The 24,902-nt window shown below is 43.3% G+C and overlaps 1 protein-coding gene across 1 annotated transcript; it reads left to right on the top strand.

The window, feature by feature from the left end:
• Window positions 1-4: 4 nt before the first annotated feature.
• Window positions 5-24,902, top strand: si:dkey-247m21.3 (5-hydroxytryptamine receptor 4). Its single transcript, XM_041960359.1, has 6 exons — window positions 5-90; window positions 557-736; window positions 1,127-1,327; window positions 1,417-1,570; window positions 3,134-3,798; window positions 24,803-24,902. The coding sequence occupies exons 1-6, from the start codon at window positions 68-70 to the stop codon at window positions 24,894-24,896; spliced, it is 1,317 nt and encodes a 438-aa protein (XP_041816293.1). The 5' UTR covers window positions 5-67; the 3' UTR covers window positions 24,897-24,902.

A 24,902-nucleotide genomic window follows, 5' to 3' on the forward strand; every position in this document is an offset into this window, starting at 1 on the left:
GTGGACAGGGCCAGAGCATGGGGTGATGAGGACTATCCTCTGCTGACCTCAGCGCAGATGACCAGTAATGGCCACAGCATCACCTCGACAGTAAGTCGTAAATTCAAACTCTGTTATATTAAAAAAAGAAGAAAAAAATAGCCAATCAAATGATCAGCAGGTTTACAAATGACAAATAATAAACCAGCTTTTTAAAGCCTGTGTAATTTCACTGTTATAGCTTTCTATTTAATCTCAGTCTAAACATCCAATTAATTTTGTTCCAAGTCTTATTTCACTTAATAATACTAATTGCTTTTAATTGCTAACTAAGTGTGGCTTTCTAATTAATTAAGGTTAGGGTTAGTGTTAGAGGTTAGACTGGTCTCAAAGGGGTTAGGCTGTTCTCAAAGACACCGCTGGAGTTATTTGTGCATAACACACACTCATATTCAGTTGCAAAGTTTTAAGTTGATGCCATGTGTTTTCTCTGTGTCTATACTATCTACTGCCTCTACTATCAGTGTCATCTATCCCAAATAATCTGATATATGAGGAGTGTTGACTTTTTTCGCAGTTTGTTGGATGACGCAATAAACGCAGGACAACAGCAACAGGAGCAGCAGCAGCAGCAGCAGGAGTTCCTGAGCTCGCTGGAGACGATCGTTCTCACCGTCTTCCTCTCCATCATTATCATCATGACAGTGTTTGGAAACCTGCTGGTCATGGTGGCGCTCTGCAAGGACAGACATCTACGGTGAGCCTGCTGTCTTTAACCGTGGTCCGATCTGGCTTTAAGTTCCCGGTGAAAGGAGAAGGGTCTATCTGCAGCCAGTAGAATCCGTTCCAAAGTTCCTGCTGTAATGTGAACAAAAAGAGAAGGTGGCTACATGTGCGATGCCGTGGAATACCTATCCTATCTTTACATTATACAGTAGCTGGCAGGAAGGTAGGAAGTTGGTGTAAAAAGCTGAGGTAAAACTGAGGACAGATGTGACAAAGAGACTAAGCCAGGGCTGTTGTTTCCTGCTATTTTTATTAAAAACACACGTTTCTGTAAGGGTGTTCGAAAATGCCACATGCAACAATAACAAAGCTCACATCGCAGATTGAGCCTAGCTTTAGAGGTTGTCTCCTCTGCTCTTAGAAAGAAAAAGACGAACTACTTCATCGTGTCGCTGGCGTTCGCTGACTTGCTGGTCGCCCTGGTGGTGATGCCCTTTGCTGCGATCGAGCTGACCACCGGCCACTGGCGGTACGGAGAGATCTTCTGCCTGGTCCGAACGTCTCTGGATGTCCTGTTGACTACAGCGTCCATCCTGCACCTCTGCTGCATTGCACTGGACAGGTCTGTGTGTGTTTATGAGCGAGTGACAGATGATTGTGGCGTTGGGGGGTAATGCGTAATCCTTGCGGTGTTTGTGTGTATTGTTCCAGGTATTACGCGATCTGCTGCCAGCCGCTGGTCTACAGACACAAGATGACCCCAGTCAGAGTGGCAGTGATGCTCGGCGGCTGCTGGCTCATCCCCACATTCATCTCCTTCCTGCCCATCATGCAAAGCTGGAACGCCATCGGCATCGAGGACATTGTGAGTCCTCTGTAGCTAAGATCAGGAAAGAAGGCGGGAGCGAGAGGTGCCGCAGCAAGGAGCTCACAAACAACTGCTGCTTACATTATTATTATTAAAAATGATCTGACAATCCTGCATCAACAAAATTCACTCTATATTCAGCGGAGTTTCAAGATGAAGAGTTCATATACCTCCCTGAAACGCCTTAAGAGAGAGATGTTCTTTCTGCCAGGGTAAATGCAGCATAAACCTTTTTCAACCTAATATTCTCTCCTTCTAATAACGTTTCCAATCCCTTGAACAATGACAAGGTAATGCAGTGATCGCGAAACAATCCCAGTCCCTGTGGAGGCTCTCTAGCTGCGAGCGAAGACAGCACTTCAGCAAGCATTTTCTGCTGGTTTGGACATGTTTTGGCGTGAGGTTATTTCTGAGCTGCCTTGAAATGAGCTGCAGGCCTCCCAGAGGTAGACAGGGATAGATGAATTTATTCAGCCAGAGTTAATGAAATACACGGCTCTCTTCTCTGCCTCTGAGTCCGGCAGCACCCAAACAACAATCTGCTTTTAACAGGTGGCCGGTCGCTTGAAGCCACATGTCGCAGGGAGCATTGCACAGCGCTTTAAATGACTTCTATCTGCCCATTTAGGTCAGGCTGGTGTGCACGTTTCTTTCTTCTTTGGTCACTTCAAAGTTTCCACTGCGCTCCTGTTCTGTCCCAAAAACGTCTTCTCACTCCAGCAGCCACAAGGCCAGAAGAAGTGATTCAATAATTGCGACACAGGTTAAATGATACTTCTGCTTGGTTTGAACTGTGTGAGGCTCTACACTCCATTGGAGCTTGGTGATTCGAAACTGTTTGCAAGATCTCTTTCGATATCTGTAAATTGATTCTAATGCCCCACTTCCAAAAAATAAATGTCGTTAATAATGAATTATTAATGAGCTCTGGGGGCAGTTGTCACTGGGACCCAAGCCTCACTACTACACAAGAGGATAGGATTCAGCTTGAGGCGCCAATCTACCTGCAGGATGTTCAATTTACTCTGACCTCCTCATATTTTCAATTGAGGACACAGATCTGGGCAGCTGGCCAGATAGGCTTCAGCCTCTTTTTTGTAGAATAGGAAATTACTATTAAAAGCGCTGACGTTTGTCAGCCAGGTCCTGCCGAGCAGTGGTGTGATGATGATGTGTGAAGATTTGATATTGAAGTCATCTGAACACAAAAAGTAAAGTATAAAAGTAAAAATGACTCTTGAATTTTTCGAGCTGGCCTAGCAGTTTCCCCTTTTCTCTAGTCTTCATACTAAGCTCTGCCGGTTGCCTCCCGGCTCCACAGCGAACGCACAGACACGACTCTGACTCAGGGACAGAAGAACATACTTCCCAGAACGCTGAACCACTTACTCCCTTAACTTCAGGCCGTGACTCATAGTGATGAAATTCAGTTGCTTAAAAGTTGCAGTGAAAAGCTTTATTAATTCTGACCTTGTGTGTGTGTTTTTTGATACCTGCGTGGGTCAGCTGCGTGGGTCAGCTGAAGTCCTACATTACGTCTTTGTCTTGTCTCCTTTCCAGATTGAGGAGAGGCGAGCCGCGGCGGGAGGCTCCAACGACACAAGCTGCGTGTTTCTGGTCAACCGGCCATACGCCCTGATCTGCTCTGCGGTGGCCTTCTACGTCCCGCTAGCCCTCATGGTCCTGGCCTACCAGCGTATCTACGTCACCGCCATGACCCACGTGCGGCAGATCGAGACACTACAGCGGGCCGGCTCCGCTCCCGTCACCGGCACAGCCCCGGTGATCACCGTGAGGTCCTCCACTTCCTCAGATCCGCTGGAGCACTACCGCCTCAGGACAACAATGGGCTCCTCCTCCTCAGAGCAGGCTCCCATGGCGAACAGCCGCATGCGAGTTGAGACCAAGGCAGCCAAGACCCTGGCGGTTATAATGGGTTGTTTCTGCCTGTGCTGGGCGCCGTTCTTCATCACCAATGTGGTGGACCCCTTCATCCATTACTCAGTGCCCTGGCAGCTGTGGACAGCCTGGCTGTGGCTCGGGTACATTAACTCGGGGTTGAACCCCTTCCTGTACGCCTTTCTGAACCGGGCGTTCCGGAGAGCGTTTCTGGTGATCCTCTGCTGTGGGGATGAGCGGTACGCACGGCAGGGGAGCTTCTCCTATGGACACACCCACAGAGCGTGCTCGGCCGCGTCGGTCAACGGGACGTCCATGGCACTGAGGTAAACACACTGTGAACGCTCAGTCACAGTTGCACCAGTTTCTGTGAATATTTGCCCAATCTTTCATTTAATACAATGAAAAAAGAAGTTTCCTGTTGGGTTTAGCAGACTCACTTGTCAAACTTTGCTTGATTGACCAATAGAAACAGTGTTTTCCCATAATTAACCCCACCTGTTTTATCACCTGTCCTCTTTCATGATCTTTATTCTGTTGTGAAGGACAGTAAATATATGTGGGAGTGGGAGTAAATGGGTCTGAGAGAGTGTGTGTGCTGCCCTCTCAAGGCCTCAGGCAGGAAGTCAGGTGTGAATCACCTTCCTAGCTGTGTCGACGGTGTGCCGGTGTGCGATTAGAAAGTGTGTTTTCTTTGTATTCCTAAGACTTTGGAGCACTTCACTGCAGGATTGAGAAGAGGATGATAGCTTGGACTCTTGTTCGTCTATTTGACGCGACAAATCACAACGAACAACATTTTGTTTTGTCGTAGCAATTTGAAAAGTAAGACCAGTCGGCTTGAAGAGCTGCTCTGTTAAACTAACAAGGAACCCATGAATAAGGAGGACACTGCATTTAAATTTAAAGGTGACTTACTGTATACTGAGTAGCTGCATACACTAGGTTTAAGACATTTAAAATGATAAAGTGTAGAACAGAGATTGGTGGCACATCAACACCAGCAACAAGGCACAATATTATGGAGCAACCATCATCTTTGAATGAAGTCATCATTTTTCATTTAGGCCATGTGTCATACCCTAATGTGTAAATAATAGATGTGGACATGCTGTGCCTTCTCTAGAAATAAATGTTCTTGGTCAAAGCAGCTGTGGTGCTCTGCAGATGAAATGTGTTAAGAGAAAAAGGAATCAGTTCTGGAGTGGTGTAACATGATGATGTGGAGTCGGCCCGTGAGCTGTGTCGTATGCTTCTCTCTCAGTGTCCCATCGGGAAGGGTGATCTAAGCTACACCTCAAAGATAAAATTCAGGCTATAGGCCACATTTTGGTGCACATGCAGTATGTTTTGTGCATGTAGATGTAATAAGCCAACACAGACAGTCACACCAGCATGTAGCAGGTGGCGAAGCGGCGACATTAGCAGCAGAGGGGCCGAGAGTGAGAGCAGGTCAGGCTTTAAAGACTGTCTTGTTTGATAGGACGCTGATCTACATCATGTCGTATTGAGGCTTGTGTGTAGCTCCGCCACTTTCTCAGCAACGACTGAACGGACTGCCGCGAAACTTTGTACTTTTATATTTTTTTGTAGTGTTTCCTGCATTGATGAATGACTTCAGGGGTCCTCTGACTTTTCATCTAGCGCCATCACCGGGTCAACATTTGTATTGGTGCAATACTTTGGTTTATCATGTGCAAAGACATTGGAATTCCCATTAGCCTCACAATAGCTGTACTCTGTTCTTAGTGCTAATTAGCAGATGTTAGCTTGCTAGCATACTAAACTAACATGGTAAATATTAGCAGGTTAGCATGTAGCCCTCTCACTCTTGTTTCTTGGCTCAATAGCCCGACCTTGTTTAAAATGGTTATTTGAAAGTGGAATACTACATATGACACAGAGGCTGTTTTTATTAACAGACTTTAATTAAGTGCTTATTAATTATGTCTGGTTGTTTTTACACTAAAAGGATCTCAGGTGCCTTTCTGTGAGTATCATCCTTCACTTTAATCGTTATCGCCTTTGTATTTATAGCCTTTTTAAAGCCCTCAGTAAAAAAAACTGACACCCACACTTTAAAAATTGCTTGAAAGTAAACCTTATGTTGCTGTTAAAGATGTGATTCATCTTCAGTCATCAGTTTTTTTGAGATTCGACTCCTCCGAGGCGTTGGAACAGACTTCAGGAGCGATAGTTTTTTTTTTTTTCAAAATTTGTCTTTCCCACATCTTTAATTGAATGATAATGATGTTGCAACAATACTGTTTTTCTTTCTCTCTTCACGACGGGGAGTGTGCTGACGTTAATGGTGGTGATTTAGTCGACGTCTGTGTTTGTTCTCTCAGCTCCTTCGAGTGGGGTTGACGGAGGAGGTGACCTGCTTGTGTCTGCACTGTTTAACTTAAACACAAGTACTTCACCACCACGGAGAAACAGAAGCAGCTGCACGTGCACACACACACACACACACACGCACACACACACACACACACACACAGTCAACTGCTGACAAATGAATTTATACAAAACTGGAGCACAGCGCAGGCATGTGAGTGAGACTCTCTGGCATTGTCTAACATGAGACTCCCCACTTTAATTCTACATGCTCTTCTTCTGTGTCGCCTGTTCATCAGAGTGAGCAATCTGTTTTTCTCTCATTGCTCTATGGTGCTGTGTGCAAGTCCATTTGTGTGTCGTGTGTCGTCTGCAGTAAAGCAACATGCTGGCTGCGTGTGGCTTTGCTGCAGTTGTACTGGTTTTTGTAGTGTATCATGTGTGTGCACTCTGTGGGTGTTTCCTTTGTGTCTGCGTGCGTTTTTCGGCCCGTCTGTCTTCGTGTGTAGGAAACAGAAAGGCAAACAGCGTTCGCTCCAATCTGACGTCCTCTCTTAAATTCTGTCTCGGACGGAAAACAGACTCAGACAATCTAATTACAGCTGGCAGGATAATGGAAACTGAAATTACTGGAGGAATCCTGTCACATTATTCTGTCTAGGTGTTTGGGCACAGTGTGTGGTCAGATGGCGGACGTGTTCTTGTGGGTGTTTTTCTGTAGTTTCGTTTTGAAAACCACAAAAGCGTCTTGTGTCTTGTATTTCTCTGCATGTGTGCTAAAACTAGGTCAGTTTGTAAGAATAAAGCTACATTTTATACTTTACAATGCTGTGAACGGTTCTCAAAAGTATGTGTTTTTTAAGAATGACATCTTTACTTTAGTCAGCCATTGATTGTTTTCTTCACCAGCTATTTTCAGTGGTTCGACCGCTGTTTTTCATCCTCCAAACACTGCAAACAGCCTTCACCTCGCTGCACCTTATGAAACAGTTGTTCTGGCTTCAGATGAATAACATGGGGGTAATTTTCAGCCAGCATCGTGGAGGGAGGGAGCGAGGAGAATGATTTTGCTTCAACCAGTAATTTTCGCATGACTTTTGTTTTAAAGATAAAGTTGAAGCAGTGGTCATGTTTTTGCTTACAGGCTAGATTTTGCAAGTTTGGCATCATTGCAAGTTGAAAATAGTCATCAATCATGTTGAGTGTACAATATTTGAATCAATGGGCAAAAGTGTAAAAACCACCTCTATGATGCTATATAACCAATCCAAAGCTGCTCTTCTTCTCTAGCTCATGCAGTTTTGATGTGTTTAATGTGTGTAACGTCTTGAATCTTTAAATTAATCTCATTGACTTCTCGGCATTGATAAATGAGTACAGAAGTACAAGGGTCTTTTAATGAAAAATGTGTGTGAGTTCTGGCTGATGATTCAGTGCACATTCCAACAAAATGTGTTTGTGGAAGAAACAGCATCCGTATGATCTTTGAAAATCTTTCTCCGCTATGAAAATCCTGAGGCCTTTTTCCTGAGCGGCCCGACCAACAAACAGACCAACGTCCTTTTTACACTCGAACTAAAACCCTGAATGTTACCGGGAGGAGCTGTGTGTGAGAACGCAAACGTCCGAATGAGGTGGACCGGACATTAAACAGTCAGTGGACATGTCCAGGTGAGCCCGTGTGTGAATCGAGCAGGTCAATGACCGGAGAACTCACAGCGAGTGAGTAGGCGTGTTGGTGACATTTCTATCCGCCGTCTTCCATGTGCTGTAAACAAAACTTTTTGCGTCATGTCCTGCCTCCTGCACGCTGTACCCATGTGCCACCCCTCACCCAAACCAGACAAAGTATTTCCAGTTGCTGAGAACCGTGACACGGACACAGGATCTCCTGTAGTCGGCTACACGTGTCCAGACAATGTCCAGACCTTTTCCAGACAATATCTGGAGAAAGCGGCTAAACACACACACACTGTAGAAACTCACAGCTCCAGCAGTGGATGGTAGACACTTGTTTGTGATTAGAGTCATAGCAAAGACCTTGTGTTGTGGCCAATGGTAACGAAGGTACAAAAGACAACTTTGACCATGTGAACCAGGTTAAAGCTGCTGAGTAGATTTACTTAGCAGCTTTAACCTGGCAGCTTTCTCGGCCAGTAGATACTGTACAACTATGTTTTACAGTATTTTAAGCATTGTTCACTGTTGCAACGTTTACATGAAGCCGATGAGTGGACAAACTGAGCTGAACTGAACTGGTCAATGGCTGTTTGTTCAGGCGTAATGCTGATATGACACTGGGAGAAATGTGCAGGAGGTGGACAAGATCATTGGTAAAGCTCATATTAATGTTTAGCTTTCGTTGATTCAACTTGATTATCCTTTTGTGCTCAAGACAGTAAAGATGTGATAACCCTGTATAGGAGCCAGAGCACCTAACTGCGCTTGTAATTACGTGATTATGGACAGCTGTGTTGTACATTTGCCACAAATTACATTTAAAAGAAACATTTCAGCATATGTCCCACCAAAAAGAGCTAATTCGAGGCATTGTTGCGATGTTGTGTGTTGTATTTGCTGCAAAATCTTCCTAATCGGGACAATTAAAACATGTGTGATTTACGTGATGATAATGCTAATAATTGCAGACAGTCTAGAAACAAAGTAGTTGGGGAGCGGCCACATGTGTACCTGTATTGCAAGTTTTAGTTTGAAACTGACCAAAGTCAAGACAAAAACCTTTAAAATTAAAAAAACCCTGCATCATCAGCACAGTGACTGATTCTGCAGGTGGTTAAAAGTCGGGGCTGAAACTATGTTTTTTTTAAAGTTTCATCTCCTCTGGTGCTCTGTGATACTCGCAGCTCTGTCATCGTACCTCCTTCAGAGCAGCTGACATCAGTACCTAAAACGGCGTGGGCTGAATGTGTGAGCTTGAACTCAAAAATAAAAGTGAGTCAAACCAGAGTGAAAGGTGTAATGCAAAAAAGGTTGACTCGGGCTTAATGTGCGCAGATCAGAGCCCAGATGACAAATGACCTGCCTTGCTTTCACAGGCAAACCTGCACAGGTAAACAGGTCGGCATGATGAAGTAGCAAGTGTCACATGTCTGGTAAGAAAGATAATAAGCTGTCAAACTCTTCCTGTAACAGCTGGTCAGGTTCGGCGTGATCCGGAATTCACTTGAGGTCACAAGTCCTGTAGGATCCCACAAATACAGCCCAGCAGCGGCCACTGTTATCAGTCACGCACAATCAGTGTGATTGTTGTGTGATTTAACTGGCAGTCAGTGGCAAAGCAAAGCGCAGCTGTTCAGCCATTTGAAAGCAGCAGAATTTGAAATCTCACTGGAATGAAGGTCACGTGAGAGACGACTCTTTGGCTCGAGGCCATGCCGCTCGATCAATACTGCTTTTTTTCCCATCCTGACTCTTTCTGTGTTTTGATTGTTACGATAAGATAAAACGTTCAGCTCCATGTAGGGAAATAAGGTCCATGCAGGAGGTTTCAGAGGGGAAGAAGACAAATGAGCTGCTGGTGGAAAACTGCAATGCGAAATAGTTGTTGAAACACACAACAAAGTGAAACCAGAAGGGCATTAGAGACCGTGCAAATGATTTAAAGCAGCAGTGAATTATTATGAATGTTGGCCTCAGTGGCTCTTGAGGAGGTTTGTCAAGTCTGAGAATACGACCCAAATGATGATGTCATGGTGATGTCATCAGGGTTGTCTCAGATTGGGCTTGAAGACCACAAAACATAACCTGTGATATAAACTGGAGGAGTTTGGAGGAGGAAGTTAGTGTTTTTGTAAGCCTGCCGCTTCTCGTTTAACCTAACCATGCAAGGGGTCTGACGAAAAGACACTATCACTATCCTCATTTTGTGGTCTTTAGTCTTAAGTGCACAGCTGTTAAGACATTCTAGGGAAGAGAATCCAAACTAGAAACTGAGCTGCTTCTCATCTTGGGAAAATAGTCCAAAATAGACCAAAATGGATCTGCCCATCTTAGTTGAGGCTGCGTGGTTTCATCCCGCAGGACTGTGTGGGGACTCCGTGTTATTACGGACGATCACCTGTCGCCCTCACACGGTTTATCCTTCCCATCATCAGGAGAGCACGGCTCGCTTGTCCCGAGATGCCAGAGCCAAGCAACGTCGACATCATTAAAAAACATGAAAGCTGATTATTATTATGAGATTGTGGTCGTACAGGCAGCAGCGCTTTCTGCAGGTGTGGAGGTGTGAGCTGTATGAATGAGAAGCAGGTCACTGCTGGAAAGAGCTCGTTTTATCGACCACGGACACTTAGTTTGGACAGACAGGCCGGAGAAGTGTAAACAGTCCCGCCTGTGATTTATTATGAGACTTGTATGATTTATTATTGTTTGATTGAAACCTAAAATCCTCCAGCTGCTCCTCTCTGCGTCTCACTGTCCTCTCTCTCTGTCTCTTTCCAACCCAAGTTTTTATCTTCTGTTCCTTTACTTCTTCTTGCAGAACATTGGACTGTGGAACAAATTGGAACAAATCTTTATCGCTCTTCTCTGTGTTTAGCTGCTGGATTTTTAGGACTATATTTGTTTGACATTTATGCCTAAAATTGGGAGTAAAGAGAACAGGGGAAGGGAACAAGAGAAATTACGTGCAATTAATGTCTCTACTGGCTCACCAGGGTGTCCCTGCCCTTCTCATCTCTACTCAAAAAAAACAGGCTTAATTTCAATTATCATCTTTTTACTAGAACAAAAGAAGAAAGAAAAAAATACAGCACAAAAGCCTCACATCTAAATAACAAAAAGTAAGGAAAAGAATAAAAATACATAAACCTGAAGGACTGTTCTGATTGCATCCTTTTTCGCTTTGGGTTGAGGATAACAGCTGCTGTCATGTCTCTTCCTCTTCAGTTTTCAACTCGGTTTGGACGTTCTGAACTCATATGTGATGCTAAATGAAATCCATCTCTCCCTCAGTCTCTCATCTGTCTCTGGTTGTGCTCTGTTCTCCTCTGTAATAGCGACGTTGTTTCCTTGGTGACAAATTGGACCGTAGAATGGACCCACCTGGGCTCATCAGCTCTTTGAAATTCAATTAAGGCAGTCTTTTTTCCTGTCAGGGACAAAAGGCTTGTTTTGTGTGATGGGTGTTGGGTGATCTCACTGACTTGAGTGAGACTTAATCAGCCTTGAAACAAAAGCTGAATTAGTTTTATCATGATATTATCCTGCTGAAGTTATAGGCACATGTTAGCCAGCTATGGATGTCCTGGCAAACACATTGTATGAATACAGAACGTCAGTCAAATGAAAAGAGAAAAGACAATATTTGTCGGACTATGATCGTGTCGCAGAGGGTAGGAAAGCAGGTGTAAAGGCTAAAATGAACGATTGCTCAGGGAGTCTCAGGGTCCTTGTAAGTCAGATGTAGCCATTGCTAAAGCTATTAGTAACACCTGTGCTTTTTCTACTATGACAAGAAGAATGTCTGCTGTGAAAATGGAAATGAGCTGTAAACGCTAACAGTTTATCACGTTCCAAGTTGATATGCCAGACTTGTTGGCAAACAGGCTTATTTACACATCTAGCAGACAGGTTCTGGACATCCAAGTCCAATATTCAGTCTCCTTTTTGCCCTGGATTTGGTCTCTAGCAACTCCTGAGGCAAATGTCTGGCTCCTTGATTAAAAGAAACAAACAAACAAAAAAAGCCCAGAACAAAGCTGTGAGAGCTGTGGGAGTGAACCGAAACAGTCAAGCTGCAGGCCGGAAAACCAAAACAACAGGCTAAAAGATACTAAAATGCTGCGTAGAGCTGAAGGAACTGCAGAATCTGGTGAACTTTCTGTTGGCTTGTCACCGTGAGTCATGCGATCCATTGTAAATATAAAAATATTGATTATAGCAGCTTCAAGTACAAGCTTGTTGGTCATTCAGCCTTCTAAATTTTTTACTTGGCCGGATTGGGGTGAAAACTCTTCACCCTAACATTTCCAATTGTACAAAACAAATGCAAAATATCTAAGAAGCAGAATGCCAAGACGTCTGTTGAACACACTCATGCACTGACGAAAAACAAGTTAAGACGAATAAGAAAGGAAGGAGGCGAACAGGAAGATGCACAGCATTTGTTGATTTCAGAGAATTGTCCAAAGAAAGCGACCCTCGGCCAGGACTTCACCTCAGCTGACTGTCGGCCGGACAGAGACACAGCTAAAACCAACACCGAGCAGGAAAATAAATCCTAACTTCATTTCAGCGCATTGAAACATTGCGATTGAACTTTGCATCAGATCTCTTGCCAGCCTTCTGATGGGGCTTCTGAGGACTTACACTATCTCGGTTTCCCATCGTTCTGTGAGCAGACTCGGCCCCTCGATGTTACGTTTGCAAATGCCGGACTGCTCTACATCTCTCCCCGCTGATGTCACCGGCAGCACGAGGTGTATAAATACCGTGTGTGATGATGAGTGAGGGTGTGATCACACCTGCAAACTGTCCAAACAATTCTGGGAGTGTCAGCTTTGTTGCATTTTGTTGTGTTTGGTTTCGTTGGGTGCTTGTGGCTTGTGGCCTCGCTTTTAGCAGGCTAACGTGACTCAAAAGCAGCTTATTCACCGGGCAAAGTTTTGATAACCTGTCGCCCTGCGAAGTGGAGACATTTTAGGAAGGAATTAGTTCCAAAGATCTGATGACTCATTTTATTTCTGCTTAATTTTCCAAGCACGAGCACCTGCATCACGTTAGCATTGATCTTCTGCTACCCATAATCCACTGTGTTTTTGGATTGCTTTCTGTAGTTGGTGTGAGGCACATGTTCATTCCTGGAGTTTTTGTAGCTGCTGTTGTTGCTTTTATTTGTTTTTGTGAAGAACGCTGCAGGAAGCAGAACAACTGATGTTCAAAGAGCTGCAGAGGTAGACTGTGTGTGTGTGTGTGTGTGTGTGTGTGTGTGTGTGTGTGTGTGTGTGTGTGTTCGGTGGTGCTGTAATGTCAGAAGTCCGTCACTCTGTAGGCTTACCTCGTTGTAGCTTCAGGTGAATCACATACTTTACATTTCTCTGTCCGATGAAAAGAGAGGAAAATAACAGAGACGATATAAAGGCTCAGGTTAAATCTGACAGAGACTCCGGCAGGCAGCACGTGCACTGAGCAGAGCTGATATTAAATCTGGGGATGAGGCTCAGGCATTCTTTTGGATTTGTTTGTTCATTTGTCTCCACCGTTCTGATCATGTGTTTTTACTTTAAACTCTGTCAGCAGAGCGAAGAAGAAGCGACGAGTTTGGTTGAATTCATTCAGTCCAGTTCAGTTGAGATCAGCTAAATTGTTTTCTAGGAAAGCTGTTTGGACGTCGTGTCTTCAGTTAGAGCTTCTGTAGCCTCCCCCGGCAGGCTGCATGTGACTTTACTGCCTCTCATTGCTTGATGAACTATAAACTGTGTGTAGGCCTTTGCTGTAAGTGTTTTACGGGTTGTAAAATGTACAGTTGGATAAACGAGGGTGAAGAAATAGTTGTAAGAGCGACAGAAACTCAATTTTGACTCGATTGAAGAAAGACAGGAGGATAGGAAGGCTGGGAGAGAGGCAGAAATGACTCTGTCAAACAAAGATGGATCTCTAACTGTCTGTTTCACACATTATGAACTCACGCACAGGCCCACACTCACTCTGACAGGTATTTTGGTATCACAGGTGGATGGTATGAAAAATAAGTGGAGGAAACCGCTGTTGCTCAAAAACTGATCCCGTTATATTTTCCTGTAATATTGGCATTTCATGGTCGGGATTTAGTATTTAGTTACAACAGCTGGCCTTGCTTCAGTGCATATGATAGTAGCAGTCTGCAGGTACTTTTCTCCAAACTAGCAGCCAAACTATTATTGTCTTATGGACTGTCATGAAATCCGAAAATTTCAAACATTCATGCCCCGCCTCAAGATATATTGTAATAACTTTGGGGAACCTTTCACTTTTCAATAAGAGCAATACTCGATTTATGACACAATACTTGCAAAAATAACGACGTTCCCATCCGTCTCTGCTGTGTTTAGTGCTAATTAGCAAATATTAGCAAATGTTAGCATGCTAACATGCTAAACTAAGTTCATTTAGTTGAGAATTCCAGTAAGCAGCAGCATCTCAATTACTGGTATTCAACGCATCATGTTCATGTGCAACAACTCTGTATTATATTATATCTATTCTCCATAGGAAATAATGATTAAAGACATTTCTGCAAGTACACCGTGTTGTTTTTCAGATTTCCTGCCATATCTCATTCAACTTTTTTTTGCATTGATTTCGTTAAAAGCCGCTGCTCAACACTGTGATTTAAATAGAACCATCAGGCTGACAATGGCATGAACATGAGGTGATCCCAGCATGATGGACTTATTAGACTGCAGCTGAGGCCAACCAGGGTCACTTCCCCTCACAAATCGGATTTACATGTGTCACGCATCCTTCATCACGCCACCCCAGCGTCAGCACACACTCACCTCGCGGCCAATGCTCTCTAGTTGTTTTTGTGTGTGCTGCATTTATTCGGGGAAAGTTTTCACACTGTCACACATATTTCCACAGCTCGGTTTAGCCTCGGCGTTCAGCTGCTGCCGGCCGAGCTGCTGCCGCTCTGTGGTCACGCACTTTGCTAAAATCAGTGCGGAGAGAAAGAGCGCTTCTTATTCACCGTCTACCTCCAGATTCTCTCCTGCCTCTCTGTGATACTCTGTGTGCTGCAAGCCCTCCAACGAACCAGACGTTTAAAGAGTTTTTGTGGGAAAAAAAATTGCTTCACCTCAAGTGTTTTTCTACTATTTGTTTCCTTAGCAACGGCAAGCAGGTAGGAGCAAATGAGCCGTTTTTCTTAACTCATGGGTTAGTCACCAAGTGGTCACAGATTTTCACTCCGTTGTACCTTAAAGATAAGACGGAACAGTGTGAAAAACGTGTCCACATGTTTAAAGCAAGAATACCGGGCAGAGTCACAACGTCTGAAATCTAAATAGCTTTAATGATGAATCATTATTCCATCAGTCTGTTGTTGTTTCTGTTTTCAGATGATGGTTAACTCAACACATCACATGATAAAATCTCAATTATTCAGCGTTTTAAAAACATATAAAGCTGGGATTTTTAGGATTTGTCTGCTGAAATCCGATTTATAGCATCAGAACATTTTTTTTAAATTTATTTATTAGCTTTTATTCCATCATGTTCCACTCAGGTAAGAGCATACTGTTCACTTGGAGTCTCGCAAAACATACTAAATGTTTTTTTTTTCCTGTTTTTTTTTTTTTTTTTTTTCCCCATCTGTGGAACTTCTCAGGGATTGGGAACAAAAACTGAGAATGCATTGCAAGGTGACAACATGGCTTCGGGTGTGGGAAAACTGCGGTGAAAAAAGTGCCTAAAAACTTCTGACAGGAGGAAGATTTTTGTTTTCCCACAGCAACATTGCTCTCCAATAGGTTAATTTTGAACAATTTGCACATGATCTGGCTGACCTGCAGAATCTTGGGTCGGTTTGGACGCAGTCAGAAATTATTGGCAGGTGACCCGTCTGTAGACAGCGTGGACGCTCGACGCTCATGACCGGCAGGCCCTCCGCTGTCGGATCTGCTGTAATCCATCAGCGCTGACGTTCTTCTGCTGCTGCTGCTTCCAGCTGGACTTTGGCTGCAGACAGCTTCTGACTGTTTCAGCTTTTGCCAAAAGATTGAATCTGGATAGTCGTGTTTTTCACACTCAAGTTACACTGACTGACAAGGCTGCGTGTTTTTTGTCTGAGTAGTGATCGGCTAGTAGCGATGCAGACCTCAGAGCTCGGCCCAACATTTCTGTTGCAGCCAGATAAAACTCTGAACTAGGCTGCTTGTCACTCACACTACTTTATTTTAATCATGTTTTATTAAATAAAAACAACCGTCACTCCTGGGTATGGATTGATATTGCGATTGGATTTCTGAACGGATGGGAAAGACTGACCGAATCTCAGCTGGAGAAGCTTTGTGTTAACACAGTGCCTACAAACACACACACACATACACACACATACACTTTGATTTAACCTTCAAAAAAAGACCATATGTTTTTATATGTTTTTTTACATTGACTACAAATTGTGTAAACTTAACAATTGCTGAACATTTTTAAGGGTTTTTAGATTGATATCCTGTCTTCGAAGCAGCAAAGTGGAGACGACTCGTTAGGCTTGTGCACACAATTGTATTGCTCTCGACAGATTATGGGATAGCATCTTCATAAGGCACCAACCTCTGTTAAATTTGTACCATATCTTGACCATCATGTTGTAACACAAATGACTCGGAGCTGAAAGAAAACACACACTTCCTGCAAAGTCCCTCTATTTAAGCATGAATAAGCATATAAACGTTTAATAAATTACTTATAACATAACATAACGCAATTTTAACCCACTATAAGATTAATTTTTTACATTTTTATTAATGTACAGCATTTGCCGACAGTTATTATTTCTCATATAAAGACATGATTCATATAATTACAACTGTTATCACTTTATTGTCATTAGTAGTCTGTTTATACATCAGTCTCCACTTATGGGTTTCCACAGGAGGAGTTATAATTGTTGACAAATACATTAACATACAAATATACTTACATCATAGTGAGTTATAAACCATTTATTAAGTGTTTACATCGTGCTTATAGATGCTAAATAAGGGGACTTAAGGTGTTCTGCACTTCTTGAACCACCTCACCTGTGCAACTGAGCTGCTAAACTCAAGCTACGTAACGCTAAATTTGTCATTCATCAAACAAAAAAAAAGGATAAAATGTTGAAAAATGCAAACAAGAGATAAATGAGTTCATCTTTCACTTGGATGCACACACACACACACACACACACACACACACACACACACACAGATATGCAAACACAACACGTCTAAAATAGAAGCAGCAACTCACTATCAGGTGGCCCATCTCTGTGCAGGAAGCGAGTTGGTTTAACTTCAGTGGGATGGAGGGAGATCAGGACCGAAAGTCAGTCAGATGAAATCTTTTTTTATTCCTCTCACAAAGCGAGCTCTGTTTGGAGAGAGGAAGGAATTTTCTTTGTTTTGTTAAAGCTGTATGGTGGGAGTCAGCCCTGGAGCGATATGGCCAAAATTAATATCACATTCAAGACTGACATATATAAGATATGCAGAAGCACATTAAACAAATAAACTGATCTCATTCAGTGACCTGCAGAGCCACAAACATGTCTTAAACAGTTTCAGCGAGTGATCAAATATGAAAGTCAACATAAAACCAGAGTGATCCAAACACTAATGAAGGCTGTGCTGTATATAAGCTCTGTTGGGGGATGGTGTCGGGTCATCGCACAGAAACATTTCTTCATCCTGGATGGCTGCTGCTGCATCATCTGCAGCAGAAGAGCAGAAAACCAAACATGAAAGGCAGATCGGGGGCTGCAGAACACCCGTGTGGACGGATGCTGGAATATGTAGTTTGTGGCTCAGTGTTAAAGTTTGTTTTCAAAGGCGCGTTTGTGGCCACAACTTTAATTATAAAGACATTGTTTGGCCATCTGAAAGCAGCGCGTTTGTCACTGCGTGGTCAGTACTTGTCGTTCTCTGACAAGCGAAGACGGTCTCGGGTTTCTCAGACCATGTTTTGAAGTGGGACGATGACGAGGGTCTCGAGCCAAATTCGTTCCTCCTCTATTACTGTCTGTCCTCCATATAATGAGCTTCTGGCACGAGAGGTTCACACGTAATAATAGCAAAGTGACGAAGTGTCAGCGTAATGATGAGGCCTTTTTTGTTGTGTGTGTGTTTGTGTCCTGTGCTCAGGGTGTCCACAGTTCTTCCACGCCCTCGATGCTTCCGTTCGCTCTGGTCTCAGGAAAGCGAGACGAAAAATCTTCAATTTGGAACGAGCTGAGCTTTTGGAAAGAAAAGTCAGCCTCTGAAATTAGGTGGGCCTGGATGAGAGCAGCTGATATCTAATGCATTTACCACAAGGAGCGAAACAAACTTGCGGAGGAGGGAGGGATCGGCATTGTTTGTGTGCAGAAAGCTGCATAAGTACAAATCCTGCTCTCTAAAAGGCTGCACCTCGTGTTTCTGTGTGCTTAGCGTATCAACACAGTTCAGTTATAAAAACTAGACCCCAGCATGCCTGGATTTTGGCACCAAAGTTGCATCTTTCGACTCCCAGTTGTCTGTCCAACATGTTTGTTGTAATGGAGCCTTACTGGCCCAGATTCCAGGGTATCAGAATGAATTCACACGGCCAATTAGCCAAAGAAGTTCCCTCGAGTGGCGGAGCCGTCCAAGCCGGGCTTCAACCCGGACTTATCGTTCCATATCTGTGCGTGTGCATGTAAACAAGTATTAAAGTGTGTGTAAAAATAAATGTCTTGATTATTTTATTGAATAAATGTAGCATTTATTTTGATTCCAGGTCCCATAATTCTGTTAGCACGCTGAGAGGTTTTACCTGCAGTTTGGTCTCATAGGTGGAAATCAGTAGTTTGCTCAGAAAGAGCAAAGCTAGCTCCTCTAGCGGGGCTCATTTTTTGCCATCAGGCTAACACCACGACCGCATCCTCACTGCTCCTCACTGTTCCTGTGGGAAAACACACCTTATCTCCCTTCCCCATCGGCGCTCCCTCCTCACTCCTTCAGCTCCCAAAAAGAGGAGATAAGAGCGAAATTTGATTATTTAATGTCCCCGAAAGATATTAGCACAAAATTAAAGGAACACAATCCTTTCCTGTATCTCGAGTCAATCTCTCTTTAGGTCACGTTACAGATTAGATGATGTTTTTCACACAAGTGGCTTGTTGGGCAGGACGGTGGTGCTACATGAGGAAGTGTGAGGAGTTGCATGGAGGATGACTTGTCATGGGGTTTGTCAGGGATCGTACATGAGATAAGTACACTGTGGGGAAAGACTGGTTAGATAAAGTTGCCAGTGATTGATGAGACCTAGAGGGAGCAGCATCCTTTATTACATTCTCATAAAACTGGAAGCGAGGACTTGCCACTTTTAATCAAAAGCTTGTATTTCTTTTGCGGTTTTTGTGGTTTTTAAAGAAGACCAAACCTTTTTTGTTTGTCAAATATCCACATATAGCACGAGCAGCCCATCAGAAAACAATCAACAGCCTGAAGCGGTAGAAACAAAGCAGCCAACAAACACAAACGGCCGCCTAAACAATAAATAGAACAATAAATATCGCATTAAAAACCTCATCTGAAATGCACAATGTCAGTAAAAATCTGCTTTTTTTTCCCAAAAGAGCCACAATCCCTTTAAAAATCAGTTCAAGGAGTCCTCCTTTCTCACGATCTTTCTCCTGCACATGCAGCTTTTTGATGTGTGTTTTCATCTCCTGTTTCAATTTGTCAGAGTGGAATTCAGCCACAGATCAAACTAACTGACGGATGACGGCAGATCTGGCAGCGCACAGGCGCCAGATGCAGTTATGGGCAGCGAGTCGAACACATGACCTGTACTGGCCCCTTTTTAACTGGCCTTTTTTCCTGACTCTCAGGCGCTCGGGCATGTTTCCGCTCAAAGATCTCAAGCTTGTGGATTGGAGAAATTATAATAAATGAACATCTTAAAAGTGATTGGATGGCACTGAAAGTCCAGTTTGCTTCATCAGTTAGATAAAATAATTTGATGCTCATTTCAGTTCTTTGATTCATTTGCACAATCAGGACTAAAAAATAAAACCTTATTTGAGACAGTGCCGTATCTTCATATCTTGGAAGCTTTAAGATCTCAGTCCTGGTTAATTTGGTGACACCTGTGGTTACTGTGGTAACGGCAAATGAGGTTTTATACTACGGCAAACAGTCCTTGAGCAGCTACTTTGTCAAAAGGAGGCTACAGGTAGCAGAGCAGCTGGTTTATCTGTTTACAGCACGGCCGAGCACACTCACATTGCTTTAATAAGGAAGTCAGTCAGTAATAATGGCAGCAGAGATCTGATTTCATGATGCACACGGCGAAAGTCATTTTCCACACAACAGCAGACAGTAAACTAGGTTACATTACTCACTGTAATATTTAAAAATGATCCGCTGTGACCAAAATGGCCACGTCCTGTTCTGGAAACACATTTTCAACCAGAGACAAACAGACGCAAAGACAAGCGGCTGCCAAAGTACTGAAAATCACATCAGTGGTGGTAGTAGTGTCACCATGACACACACACACACACACGACTGTGGGAGAGTGAAGAGTAAACAGTGAGGCTGATATCACTAGCCGGGTTTCCGTCCAAGTGTATTTCAAATTTTAACTGAATTTTGAGACAATCAGCAAAAGAAAATACAAATGAACGCTTGTTTCCATCCTCTTCTGACATACCATTATTAGGAGTTGGTTCTTCGCAATAAACAGTAGGTGGCGCCAATTCTCCAGTCAGAAAACCTTTGAGAAGAAGAGGGCACAACAAGGTGACGGAATTAAAAGAGCATCAATTGAACCTCAAAATGTGAGACGCTTTAATCTGCAGAAACAACTTCTTCCTCCTCTTCTTCCTCTTCTTCTTCTTCTTGTTTCTCCTCTTCTTCCTCTTCTTCTTTTCTCAGTGCAGAAACAGCTGATCAGTCACATCAGTTAAATGTTTGCTACGTCAGAACTTATTTGAAAAATGTTTTTTCCATTTCCCATTAATCTTTAAAAAAAAAACACAAAAAAACACCTCGTCAAAGCTTTTTTGCAAAATTGAACAAGTTTTTGTGAATTTTGCTGTTTCCATCAACCTTTCTAATGCAATACTTCAAAAAGCAACATAAAAATACAATGATGGAAACACGCCTAATGAGAGTAATGCTGGAGTAATCACCGGAGCAATCACTTCTTGTGAACCCCGCATGTGACTGAAGGCAGTTTGAATCCAGCACAGGTATGGCGGACCCCGCCGCTCAGCCACAGTGAAAACCACCACACAAAGCGGGAGTTTAGCAAAAAAGAAACACAGTCTATAAATATTGCCAGAAATGGGGTTTCATGCCATGAAAATTTCAGTGTACATGAGCTGTGCTGTCATCACCCCTGCAGTTCAGTTCAGGTTCAGTTGCTGCTGAGCATCAGAATAGAAACAGAAACATATTTGAAGATTCCCACGAAAGAAATTAGCAAAATCCCACAAGTCGTTTCTCGTTTCTCTCCCTCTGGCCACGCAGGAGGCTTCGCCGCTTCCCTACACGTTTATGTTTAGAACTGACACAGCCTCACAAAGCGTTTTACTGCCCTCAAACTAAACAAAAGCATGGACATTTACCAAAGTGCACGTGTGCGGCGAGAGAAATCCCTCTCACCTCATCCCTTTTTCTCTTTTCTTTCAGTCGGCCAGTGAAAAAAAGCAGAAATCGAGACAGATTAGAGGAGACACAGGAAGGAAAGCTCTGCTGGGACCAAACTCTGAACTATCTCTGGACAAAGCGTTCGCCCTGCGGGTCCCTCATGAAACTCACATTATGAGATTTGATTTGACTTGTGGGAAAGTTTCAACATTCCCCTCTTTTTTTTTAAATGTTCTATTATGGGGGGAAAAAATAGCTATTTTTATGACACTTGCCAAATTCACGTGCTCTTATTGTTAAAAGCTGCTACGCCGAGCGTCGGAGGGGAGATACGTGCAGCACATTGGACTAATATATTCAATGCGGACGAGTGTGTCATATTTCACCTGATCTGTGTAGTCAAAACATCTGCTTCAGCCTTACGGATAAGATTTAAGCATAACATGCTCGTGTTTTGCTTGTGAACAATACCGTATATGTAAGTCCAGCAAAGTGACCTGAACCTCAACTGAATGTGTATTCATCTGCGGCGATAAGAAGTATAAACATCTTTATCGGCGGTATATTAATGTTTCCGTCAAGCTGTACATGCGAATTTAACTGTGAATCAATCTTAAAGCCAAAACACCCCCAGATGTTGAGGGAAGCGTTCATTTAATGATGCTAACTGTGTGCATGAATTCGTTTATGGTTGAATTAATGCGGTTTACATCTTGATCCCTGCAAAGAAGTTTGTAGTTTTCACATAATGCCGTCCAGACTCAGAGCTCTGGGATAAGCTGGGTTTTGCTTTGTAAAGAGCAATAGATGGTGCATGACAATTCAATTAAAATAAACTAAATAAACATCTAATCCTCTTCAAGGCAGCAGGGGCAGCTGCTGCTGGCAGCGGTTTAGAGAAGCTGCCAATATTGTTTTCAGAGTACTCAGTTACTGATGCTGAAGTTTAGCGTGCAGTATGAACCCAGGGCACGACGGATGCGAAGGGGGTAAAGAAATATGAAGACGTTATTCAGGTATGCACAAATAACTTGCTGTGAACTGACACACTTTCTCAGAGTCGTAACTCAATTCTAAACATTCAGACATCACGTTGTTTCAGTCGGCTGAGGTCTGCGGGCAGCGACTGCTGTATGTTTGGTAGGACACTTTCTTTCTTCTCTTTTCAGCACAAGAGTGAAACATTCTCATCGAATGTTCAGATTTAGCCTCTTTCATTAGTTTTCCCTGCAAGATTTTACTCCCGGCAGCTCGAAGCACTCAGAAAAGGTCATGGAAGGATCGTGGTCTTGGTTCAGCTCAACTCTTTTTTCACTACTGATTTTTGTGGGACCCTAAACAACTGTAGGAGTGTCCAAAGCAGAACCACACGTGGATTCAGGATGCTAACCTGGTCTCTGATGTCATAGTCTCGTGCTTTTTACATCCAACCGTCCGCCCTCTCTTTGTCAGCGCAGTTGCGTGAGATAAATTCAGATTAGTTTGGCGGCCGACGTTTCTGACCTCACACGCTCATTCTGTCTTTATCTGGGTGGTGTCATCTGATACTGATCCTTCCCCTGGTGGCTGTTCTCATGCATGACTGTGTGACAGACAGACACAGACAGACAGACAGACAGACAGACAGAGAGACAGACAGACAGAGAGAGAGACAGACAGACAGAGGGACTGACAGAGGGACAGAGAGACAGACAAAGCTGTGTTTGGACAGTAAACAGACTCGCTGTACGGAAAACACACAAAGCAGAGGAGCAGAAGTTAGAGAACATTTCTGTTTATATTTCCCCCGTCGCCTCCTCACCCTGGACATGCCTCCACGAGGGACTGTGTGTGTGTGTGTGGTCACTGTAGTGAAAGGTCTGATAACAGCTAATCACAGGGACTTACCAGAAGGAACCCACCCGGACTTCCGTTCAGGTGTGTGTTTGCTTGTGTGTGTGTGTGTGTGTGTGTGTTTTATAGTGCAGTTGCCCATGATGTCATACAGTCTTCACATAGACGGGACGGATTATCAAAAATTCCTCCACAGTAAAGGACTTTTTGCCACTTTAGACTAGATTAGGGTTGTTCTCTCGGTGGACTCGCTGGTTAACACTGATGTTGGAGTGAATGGAAAATTTAAACCACTGTGTTTTGGGGTTTTTTTAACCTTTGGTGCACATTTCCCAGAATGCCCCTCGTCACTTATTTTTAATTTTTCTTCCAAACATTAAAAAACCATCACAATGTCACCCACACTGAAGGTCTGTGAGTTTGTTGCACAAATGAATTACACAGAACTGCTGTTTCGTTCAACATTTTAAAGTTACGACGTGCAGAACGTTGATGTGATTGCAGCCTATTTCAGATTATTCTGATTGCATTCTTTTCTGAAAAATGGGAACTTCAGCCACTGGAGGTAAAAAAAAACAAAACAAGATTTTCAGCTGGTGTTAAGTAGATGCATGTGCTGAAATAACTCTAATCACATTTTTGTAGCTTGCGTTTCCATTTTCAGCACAATCTGCGAGATGTCTTATCTGTATTAAAAGGCCGTTATCAGCCTGACAGACAACACTGTGTAAATGCAGTATGTAGCACGGCTACGTTTGCAGTACTTGGAAACGCTGAAACTGTCACGGCTGTAAAGCTACCAGAACATCATGAGCAAACATCCATTTGGATTAAAAACAAATAAATGCTGCTGCTGTTTTCTTGAGCTCAGTTATAGACCAGTGAAAATATACAGTACACAATAAATCCCTAAATATTTCACTTTTTGCTATGTCAACTGTTTTTCTATTTGTATTATATGAAAGTTGTACTTAGTAAATAAACTGTCACCACAGAAACAAATACTAAAATGTCCTTTTGCCATTTTCAACAAACGTGTTTTTTCCTTGCTCCCTCTCCGCAGAGGACTTTGCTGCAGACTTTAAGAAGAATGTGGACGGCGGTTCCCACTCGCTCTTTATTCATTTCCCATGCCTCCTTCCTCTTGTATTCCCACTGGCTCTGCCACAGAAACTCTTCTCTGCCAGGAGGGCAATCATACAACCGTGTCTTCCTTGATTTGACCTTTTTCTCCCAACCATTTCTGGCACCGCCGCTCAAATCTTCTTGTTTTTTTATTTAATTGCTTGATGCAGGACGTTGAGGGAGTTTGAGGCAGCTGATAGATGTCCTGATATCAGGGACATTAAAGTCAGTTATTGTCGTGACTGGTTGTGGTGTGACACCCTGTTCCTTGTTGCACTGTGACAACACGTGAGCTGATGCAGGGCACAGTAGGAAGAGTCAGACAAGGTGCGCAGCTCACTGTTGCTTCTGCTTAAAAACTGATCTGCCATCAAAAAATGCCCAAAATGTCTTGTTTTGAAGATGCATTTTTGAAGAACAGGGTCAAAGCAGACTTTGTGACTTAGTTGCATTTTTTAGTGCAGCTTCACAGTGAAAGTGGCTTGAGGTGACATTTGAGGTGACAGTCAGAAATGCACTAGCAGTAGCTTCCTGTAGGATAGTGAACAGTAAACAGTGAGGCATCTGTGGAATGGCGGATCGAGTTAATTACACACTGTAAACACGTTGAGTGATACTGCTGGAAAACATGCTATAAAAAACAGGGATGGGGTTTGATTTCAGCTGAAGGAGTCAAACTTTATAATTTCACTAAAGAAGTCTGTCTCTTTTTCAGATTGTCCTTCCTGCCGAACCGGAGCTACAGCGACAACGGACGGACGATACTAGCCAACGAGCAGGAGTCCCAGGACTCTCTTGGACCACTATGAGGAGGA

Source organism: Chelmon rostratus, chromosome 19, assembly GCF_017976325.1.
Source record: "Chelmon rostratus isolate fCheRos1 chromosome 19, fCheRos1.pri, whole genome shotgun sequence".
NCBI classification, from domain to species: domain Eukaryota; kingdom Metazoa; phylum Chordata; class Actinopteri; order Chaetodontiformes; family Chaetodontidae; genus Chelmon; species Chelmon rostratus.